Source organism: Neltuma alba, unplaced genomic scaffold (assembly GCF_004799145.2).
Source record: "Neltuma alba isolate B1F8T4 unplaced genomic scaffold, ASM479914v2 tig00010126_pilon, whole genome shotgun sequence".
In the NCBI taxonomy this organism is placed as follows: Eukaryota; Viridiplantae; Streptophyta; class Magnoliopsida; order Fabales; family Fabaceae; genus Neltuma; species Neltuma alba.
This window is the reverse complement of record NW_021635077.1, coordinates 11,210-21,386: the sequence shown is the minus strand read 5'-3', so window position 1 is coordinate 21,386 and position 10,177 is coordinate 11,210. Positions and strand designations below refer to the sequence as shown.

Here is a 10,177-nt window from a genome sequence, read left to right as displayed (position 1 = left end):
TATGCACTAATTCCAGTTAAAGCATTCTAATGTAAATTATACTCAAATGATACAATTAAGGATCAATAATAATGACAAAAACCCACAAAAAATATATGAAAATGCATGCAAAAACATAGGTTTATCATTAAACTTCAAATTAAGTCGAAACCACTCTTGTATAGGTGCTGTAAAGAAATGTTAATAAAATTTCTTCTCAATAATTGACTCCCACAGCGTTTTAATCTTCGGGTAGTCTCTGAGGGCGTGGAGCACATTCTTAGAAAAGTTATTGCATCAGATACACACTCTGCGATTATGCAGACCTCGTTTATATTCACTTGAGCATGTTTATCTTCTTTACCTCCTACCACTTCCTTAAAATATCAATACTTCACAATATGCCTTATCCAGATTTGGAGGGACAGATAATCTTAGAACTCGTTTGTCTCGGGCACCTTTGTTCATCCACCGTAATACATTGAGATATACATATATATATATGTGTGTGTGTCTAAATGAGAATGGTAATGAATCATAGCTAACAACATATACAGATAATTAAAAATGAGTGGAAGTAGGGTAAAACAGACAATTTTATTAATTAGTGATAAATATTACAATTTCATAACAACAACGCCAATGTAAAATATAATTGGTAAAATATTATAGAACACTTGATGGCAAGCTGTAGAGGTCACCTGCTATCTTATTTTCAGAATACCAAAATATGATTAAGACGGCAAGATACGTAGTTCATGCTTCATAGTTGGTGACTAATGACCATAAGATGGTGGCTTTTCAACTGGTGGCTTATAAATAGGAGGCTTCTCAACTGGGGGTTTGTACACAAGTGGTTTCTCAACCGGCGGCTTATACACAGGTGGTTTCTCAACTGGTGTCTTGTAAATAGGTGGTTTTTTCACCAGAGGCTTCTCAACTGAGGGCTTTTTAACTGGTGGTTTCTCAACTGGTGATTTGTAAACATGTGGTTTTTCCACGGGGGGCCTGTACACAGGAGGTTTGTCAATTGGAGGCTTGTTAACTGGTAGCTTGTAGACATGTGGTTTCTCAGTTGGTGGCTTGTACATGGGTGGTTTCTCAACTGGAGGCTTGTAAACAGGAGGTTTCTCCACTGGGGCCTTATAAACAGGAGGTTTCTCAACTGGGGGCTTGTTAACTGGTGGTTTGTAGACGGGTGGTTTCTCAGCTGGTGGCTTGTGCACAGGTGGTTTCTCAACCGGTGGCTTGTAAACAGGAGGTTTCTCCACTGGGGGCTTGTACACTGAAGGTTTCTTAACTGGAGGCTTGTGAACTGGTGGCTTGAAGACAGGTGGTTTCTTAGTTGGCGGCTTGTACACAGGTGGTTTCTCAACTGGTGGCTTGTAAACAGGAGGTTTTTGTACTGGGGGCTTGTGCATAGGTGGCTTCTCAACTGGTGGTTTGTACACAGGTGGCTTCTCAACTGGTGGCTTATGAACAGGAGGTTTTTCAACTGGCGGCTTATAAACAGGTGGTTTTTTGACTGGAGGTTTATAAGTGGGTGACTTCTTAGTAGGAGGCTTATAAATAGGTGGTTTTTCTACTGGAGGCTTAGAAGTAGGAGGTTGATAATAATCTGCAAAGGTAGAAGTGGTGAGAAACACCACTCCTGAAAGGAGGCATAGCAAGTTTCTAGAGAACATTGTTGAACTCAAACTTCTGTTATGCAAATCACAGATTATGTGCCCCAATTTATAGTAGAACTAGGGGAAGTAGTAGGTACTTAGGTGTTGTGAGTCCAATATATTTTATTACGAACAATAAATTCATTTAATAAATAAGATAATATTAAAACGTAAAGTCAAGGCTAGTTGGTAGGTGTGAACTCCATCGCTAGATCTGGTTGCATGCATGTGGATAACTGGAAATCTCTTTAGCATTTTCTTCCCTTTCCTTCAATAATTCCTGTGTGTGTAATTGTTTTTATAAAAAAAAATCTTAAAAGACAGGCACACATCAATTTACTATTATGTATATTTAACTTCTTTTAGTGCTGAAGTTATTTTAAATGAATCATTATATGTGTCACTCTAAAATATCTTCACGCATTTATTAGAAATATTAGTTACGCATCCTTGCATAAGAAAATTTTATAAATATGATAGTTTTGGCAGATTGGTCAATGAATATGGATAATGCTTACTAGCTGGGAATGAATAGATTTATTTATTTATTTTGAATAATAGGTGACTAAGAATATGTCAATAAAAGAGGTTAGAGTAGAAATTATAAAATAATCAGCAAATTATCCACCAACCATATGAAATGTAATATAATACTTCAATTAATACTTGTACAGCATCAATATGGATTGCATGCTTCGGACATACATGCACCACTTGGTTCCAACATATTTTTTTATATTGAAAAAAATTGCGTTGCAAATATAAGTGGCGATCATTTTCTTTCAAGGTTCCTTAATTTGGTAGATGCAGAATTTCAACTTAATATAATAAAAGAGACTCAGATCGCGGCTCCCAAGACGTGAAGATGACTACGTAAAGGTTCCACAAGGGACCATTCCAGCTAGAAAGTACACACATCGGCATCCCAGGTATTCAGATCTAATTTAAATAGTCAAAATTAAAATAAAATTATTTTCTTAAAAAATGATAGTTAAGATATCATTTTTATTTTAGATTTTATACTCATCAAAATAATTATTTTTTTTTAAAAAATAAAATCTAAACCGTCCAAATTAAATGTGAACAGTGCAGACTTGATGAGCTTTGGGTCACATTCCACACGAACACTTTGTGCAATAGCCTAAATATAAAGAATAGATGATTGATTTTTAATAATTAATTAATTATAAAAAATATGTAGTGGTTTTTGTATAATACCCTATTTAATTATTTACTTTGAAACTATCCCTTAACGTGGGAGTCAAAATCATTAAGAATAATTTAAAATTTTTTATAAATTTAGGAAACAAAAGAGATTAAGGTAAGATCAAAACATACTTCATAACCAGATTTTACATTTGGGATTGGAGAGAGCATCTCCTATTAGTATATACTCCCTCCAGTCCTATATATAAGTTCACTTTTGAAAAGAAATCAGTCCAATTTATAAATTTTGTTGAGTTTTGTCCGAATGTTTAATACTTTTCTTTTTCAATTTTTTCTTTATTTGATCGTATTTAGTGTTTTATCTTTGTCCAATGGCTATGAATAACATTAATTACAAAGGTGGCTAACTTGATTTCCCTCCAATTATTTTAATAATTCATTTTCTCTCTCACTGGCATATAGTACCTCATATATTCTCTCTCATAATTTATTTACTTATTGTCTCTCTCACTTACTCTCATAATAAATAAAGGCATACTTAAAAAAAAATTTTTTTTACCTATTTATTATTTTTAATTAATTTTAACTGTTTGTTAAACTCAATTTGGTTATTTAAAATTTATATATAGGACTGGAAGGAATATATTGAAAAATTAAAGCAAAATTGTTTTTGATTTTCCTTGGTTGGTGTGTGCATCCGTACATGATAGGATTAGGAAAAGGCGGGGTTTGACCACTTATAGAGATTGCCAATTGACATCTACTTCAGGCTTGTCATATGGTAGTGTGGCGGTGGTTTGCCAATTAGTATTTTTGTTTTTTTAATTAGTGATCTAAGTCTTTTTCTCATAATTTCATTGACTTCTTGTAAAAAGTCTATTCATTTTTACAAACAGCTTTTTCTATGCTAACTTTTTCCGAATTCTTGTTAACTTTACTAGGTCATAAAATCCATGTTCATCCTGATTGGAGCCTCCATCAATAACTTCATTTCTGGATCACTAACCATAATGATCTAACCATTCTTGGCTATTGTATTTTATTTGTAGATTTGTTGTGTCGTGTATGGAATTTTTTCCTTCATTTTTCTCAATTAATAACGAAATTAAAATTCTGTCACTAATTAGTAATGAATTATTAACTAATAATAAGTTGGTTTTTTTAAAATAGTGATACAGGGAGAAGATCTTCTCCTTCACATGTAATTTCCATGGCAATGTCTAATTAAAGCAATTAAATGCAGCAACCCTACAGAGTCCGAACAAATTTTTAGCATGTATGTGTGCGCGTAGTTTTGGGAAGATATGGAGGGGTTGGTTCAAAGCATACCACTCAAAGAAAAAAATTTTATTGGTGGGATTTTAATAGACATGTTAGCGAGGAAGCAGGACAATTCAATGGGGCTCGTGGTGGTTTTGGTTTTGGGGAGCTAATAATAGGGGACAATCTATTCTTGACTTTTCTCTTGCATGCAATCTCAAGATTTTTAACACTTGTTTTAGGAAGCGAGAGGAGCATTTAATCACGTACAAGAGTGGTGCCTCAAAATCTTAGATTGATTTCTTTTTGGTTAAGAATTCAGACAGAAGATTGTGTACTAATTGTAAGTGATTTCGAGAGATGGGGTGACTGCTCAACATAGGGTACTTATCCTTGATGTACGTTTTAAGAGTATCAGACAAAAGTATCATCAAATGGTAAAATCCAGGGTTAAGTGGTGGCAGTTAAAGGGTGAGAAGCGAGAGTAATTCAAAAGGACCCTTTTGGAGGAAGGGATCTGGGAATTGTAGGGAAATACGAACATGATGTGGGAAAAGATAGCTACAAGGGTTCGTATAGTAGCTAAAGCAATTTTAGGAGAATATAAAGATCATGGTCAGAGAGATAAGGAGACTTGGTGGTGAGATAAGAGTGTGCAAAAGAAAGTAAGAAAGAAAAGAGATTGTTTTAAGGTTATACATTTGTGCAATAATGTAGAAAATTGGGAAAAGTATCGTTTGGCGAAAAAAGAGACGATGAGAGCAGTGAGCGAAGCACGTACTAAAGCTTATAAGAGATTTTATCAGGAGTTAGGAACAAACGTAGGAGAAAGAAATATTTACAAGATTACGAATCAACAGGAGAGGACAAAGAGAGATCTGGACTAAGTGAAGTGTATAAAAGATGAAGATGGTAGAGTACTAGTTATTGATAGTGATATTAAGGACAGATGGAAGGCTTACTTTTACAAGTTGTTTAGTAAGGGAAGCGAGTATACGACTCAAGACTTACAAGACTTGCTGATTAACAAAGATGATCGGAATTTGGCTTTTTACCGTAGGATCTGCATCGGAGAGGTAAAGGCAGCTCTCCAGAAAATGGACAATGGTAAAGGGCCTAATGGTATTCCTATTGAAGTTTGGAAATGTTTCGGAGATAAGGGTGAATTGTGGCTAACCAAGCTTTTTAATGAAATTTTACACTCTAAGAATATGTCGGATGATTGGAGGAGAAACATTTTAGTTCCTATTTACAAGAATAAAGGAGACATTCAAAACTGTGCAAGCTACAGAGGGATAAAACTTATGAGTCATATAATGAAGTCGTGGGAAAAAGTGATTGAATATAGGTTGAGGTTGGAGACTTCTATTTCAGAGAACCAATTTGGATTTATACCGGGTAGACCCACAACTAAAGCAATATATTTACTAAGAGGGTTCATGTAAAGATATAAGAGTAAAAGAAGAGATTTACATATGGTTTTTATTGACTTGAAAAAAGCTTATGATCATGTGCCAAGAAAAATACTGTGGAAGGCTTTGGAAAAGAAAGGTGCATGGGTTGCTTATATCAAAGCCATACAAGATATGTATGAGAGGGTAACTACTAGTATAAGAACACCTGGAGGTGAGACAAAGGACTTCCCCGTTAAGATTGGCCTACATCAGGGATCTTGTTTGAGTTCTTACTTATTTAGTATGTTTTTGGATGTTCTGACTGAACTTATTCAAGAAAGAATCCCTAAGTCCATACTGTTCACGGATGACATAGTTCTTATGGCAGAATCAAAAGAAGATATTAACTCTAGATTGGAATTATAGAGAAAGACTTTGGACTCGAATGGCTTTTGCTTGAGTAGGTATAAAATATAATATATGCATTGTAATTTTGGGAGAGGCAAGGCAATGGTGATTTGGAGGTAAAGATGGGGGATCAAATCATTCCTTAAGTATCAAAGTTTAAATAGCTAGGATTCATTATACATGAGGAAGGAGAAATTGATGGAGATGTTTCTCGTAGAATACAAGCTGGTTGGTTAAAGTGGAGGAAGGCTACCGGAGTTATTTGTGATAAGAAGGTACCTGAGAAGCTTAAGAGAAAATTTTATCAGATTGCTATAAGACCAGCTATGTTGTACGGTAGTGAATGTTGGGTGATAAAGGGAAAACAAGGGCACAAAGTTAGGGGGGCAGAAATGAGGATGTTGAGATGGATGTGTGGTCATACAAGAAAAGATAAAATTCGAAATGAAAATATTAGAGCAAGAATCGGTGTGACACCTATCCAAGAGAAAATGGTTAAAGATTGCTTAAAATGGTTTGGTCATGTGCAAGAGAAGGCCATTGGAGGCTCCAGTGAGGAGGGCAGATTAGACAATTTAGAGTCCCATAAAAAGAGGTAGAGGAAGATCGAGAAGAATGCTTAATGAGGTTATTAAATGAGACATCCTGGTCAACAACATATTTAAGGACTGGGTTGTTGACAGAAGATGATTGCATAGTGTGATTTATGTAGCCGACCCCACCTAGTAGGATAAGACTGCTTCTTCCTGTTGTTGTTATTGTTGCTGTTGTATGTGTGCGTGTAAAAGAGATCCTGAGATAAATACTACACAAGTATATATTAGAAAAAGAACAGAACGAAAAAAACTTCTTAATATTGCAATTATATAGGGATTACTTGAAAAAAAGATGAATAAATGTTGGAGACAAACTATATTAGGTATTAATTTTTAAAACAACCCAAAGGGCCACAAATGCATAGGGTAAAATGGCAGAAAGGATGAAGTCCTTAGAAAATACTAACTAATAACATGCTTCATATATATCATCAAATGACAAAATGCGATAGCTAAGTACATGGTGGACAGTTAATCACCGAAATATTACTTACGATGCTGACCATAGATGATTCTTTTTGGTGCAAATTATAGCTAGCACAACATAGACAGGAGAATCCAAGGGAAAGTAATTAGGTCAAAAATATACAATAATTTTATTATGTACTGCTGGATTTTGGGCTTGGATTAGCTCTTGATAGGTCGGACCATTTGATTGGATATTAAGAGAATATATTGATCAAATATCCAAATAAGATCATGATATGTTTAACTCGGTCAAACATCCTGAATCAAATCCAATCGGTTACTATATAAATCTAATTAATTTATATTTATATATTAAATATATATTAGATATGTATATATATTTAGAATTGATTATGATTGATTCTAGATTTGAATTCAAAATTCAGAATCTTATAAGTCAAAAATATATTTGAATATCCAAATTCAAATTCAAACTGATAGACTTAGTGGATATTTTGGCTTCCCAAAATACTCCTGGCCAAAGCTGTAAATAGAGGCCTCCACTCGTCATTTCAACTAACTCTAGTAGTTGAGGTTTCCTACTCTCTCTCGCTCTCTCTCTTATTCTTTTTTGCAAAGAGGTATTCTGTTGTGTACTCAAAGTTTAGACTTTTATAGTCTAGTTTATAGTGTGAGCTCAGAAGATCTAACCGACCGGACGTAAGATCCAACCTTGTAAATTGTTTGGTCCAATGTTTTATTTATATGGCATTGGTATCAGAGCCCTACTAATCTTGAGGCTTTATGTGTGTCTCTGTGTGTGTGTATTTTTAGGCTCTAGCATATTTTTTTTAAACTTTCTGTTGCACATTTGATTATATATATGCGTTTAATTTATGCTATTAATATGCTCCTTGATTGACTTATGCATTTAATTCCAAAATCCACTCTGATTTTCTATATGAAGCCTGAAAACACTATCTGAATTGCCATAAGGTTAAAAAACATGGTACAATCTCCTTTTCATAGAGTTACGTCATCAGCCACGTCAATATGTTTTTTTAGGTCTTTAAGAACATGTTTTTTCCAAAGAAAATAAAGCCATAGGATTATAGAACTCAAAGAAACGATTCCATAGACACCTAAAATGCATAAAATAGAGCTAGGAGGTGAAACTCATGGAGGACCAAAAATGGCGTGTCTGGCGGACCCACCAGAGCCACAGCCGAGCATGGAGCAACCCAGCTAGAGGTCAGAGATAACCCTGACCAGCCAAAACAAGGTCGTTTTGGTTAGCTAGGGCGTAGCCTTTCACTTTAAGTGAAACGCTACATTCTAGGTCCATTTGACCTAAACTCGTCTTGGAGACTGACCTGACTAAAAAAAAAAAGGGGACTTTTTTTATATTTTTTTAAAAACATTTCAAGGACGTGCCATGTGGGTATGTGGGGCTCACCCTAGCCCCCTCAAGTCACCTTAAGCACATAAATAGACTCCTCAAGAGGAATTGAATCTACCGAGGTAGGTCTCGCAGCAGAAAAACGCGCCACAGCACCCACGCGCTAAGCCTAAAAAGGGCCAACCCTCTCGCCCTTCATTTCTTTTTCATTTTTTTTAAAGGAAGGCTTCTAGAGGTGTGTGAAGGAGTGTGAAAATGGGTTTTTGGGCCCTATTTTGCCTGAAAAATTCCTAAAATCATGAGCTAGAAATTGATATATTTTATGCTTGTTTTTTGTGACATTTTTTGTATGAAAAATTGCAAATAAATGCTTTTTTTAATTTTTCCTATTGTTTTTATTTTTTTAAAAAAATTTCAAGGACGTGCCATGTACCGGTGTGTGGGGCCCACCCTGACCCCTTAAGTTGCCCTAACCACATAAATAGACTCCTAAAAAGGAATCGAATCTATCGGGGTTGGTCTCATAGTGGAATAAAATCACCACAGATCCACGCGCCAAGCCTGAAAGGGCCCTTCATTTTTTTTCATTTTTTTTAAAGGAAGGCTTCTAGAGGTGCGTGAAGGAGTGTGAAAATGGGTTTTTGGACCCTATTTTGCCTGAAAATTTCCTAAAATCGTGAGCTACAAGTTGACATATTTTGTGCTTCTAGAGAAGCCAAGGCTCTTAAAATAAGAAAGACAGCCCTAAAGTGACGAAGGGAAAGAATTCGTTCAAGAAAGGCAAGAAATTTGTCACAAAAAAAAAAGAACATAGCAACGATCAAATGCTATGGTTGCCAACAGAAGGGGCATTATGCCAAGGAGTGCCCTGAGCAGAAAAAGGTATTGGATTTAGATTTGATACATTTCTCTTATGTTTTTAGCACTATGTTTATTATTGAAACTAACCCTGTATAGGTTATAGACTTGGGGGCAATAGACCACATGAGCAAGGATCTTGACAAGTTCACAGAATTTCTTCGGTTACTAGCAAGAAGCAGATGGCTTTATGTTGGGAACAACGCAAGAGTAGAAGTCAAAAGGATTGGCACTTGTGAATTGACCCTTCATTGAGAAAAAACCCTAGTCATGCAAAATATGTTCTATGCTTCAAATATTCGGTGAAATCTTGTGTCTGTTATTTCATTAGTTAAATTTCATGTTGATGTCTTTTTCCATAATTTCATCGTAGACATTTCGTATGGGACCAATTTTTTAGTTTATGATTATGTTTTGAATAGTTTCTTTGTTTTGGAGAATTTCAATGACAATTTTAATTCTAGTTCTTGCTATGCGCTTTCTTCTGATATCAATTATGATATATGGCACGCTAGATTAGGACATATTGGTTAAGAACATACGATCAAACTAGCAAAAGAGGGTTTACTAGGAAACGTATCCAAAAGAAAAAGTCTCTATGTGAATATTGCCTGGCTGGCAAAAGCACAAGGAAACCTTTTGGAAAGGCAATGAGGGCTAACAACCCTCTTGAATTGGTACATTATGATATTTGCGGACCAATGAGTATAAAGGCACATCACGGAGCATGGTATTTTATTACGTTCATCGATGATTCTTCTCAATATGGCTATACTTACCTGATTTCTCACAAATCTGAGGTATTAGAGTGCTTTAGGAAATATCTCAATCTAGTAGAAAATCAACTAGGTTCCAAGGTCAAAGCCTTAAGAACTAACTGAGGTCGAGAATACCTCTCTGATCAGTTCAAGGAGCTTTGTAAGGAAAAGGGCATTATTAGGCAACTGACAATCCTCGGCACTCCTCAACAAAATAGAGTTGCTGAACAGAGAAACAGAACTTTCCTTGACATGGTTAGATCAATAATGGCATAAGTTGAGC

At 35.3% G+C, this 10,177-nt stretch overlaps 1 protein-coding gene across 1 annotated transcript; it reads right to left on the bottom strand.

The window, feature by feature from the left end:
• Nucleotides 1-755: 755 nt before the first annotated feature.
• Nucleotides 756-9,909, bottom strand: LOC114754261 (repetitive proline-rich cell wall protein 2-like). The gene is made up of 3 exons (XM_028943047.1): nt 9,879-9,909; nt 5,071-5,072; nt 756-1,653 (listed from the first exon to the last, which is right to left on the bottom strand). Exons 1-3 carry the CDS (start codon nt 9,882-9,884, stop codon nt 756-758), a joined length of 906 nt encoding a protein of 301 aa, XP_028798880.1. The 5' UTR covers nt 9,885-9,909.
• Nucleotides 9,910-10,177: the final 268 nt, after the last annotated feature.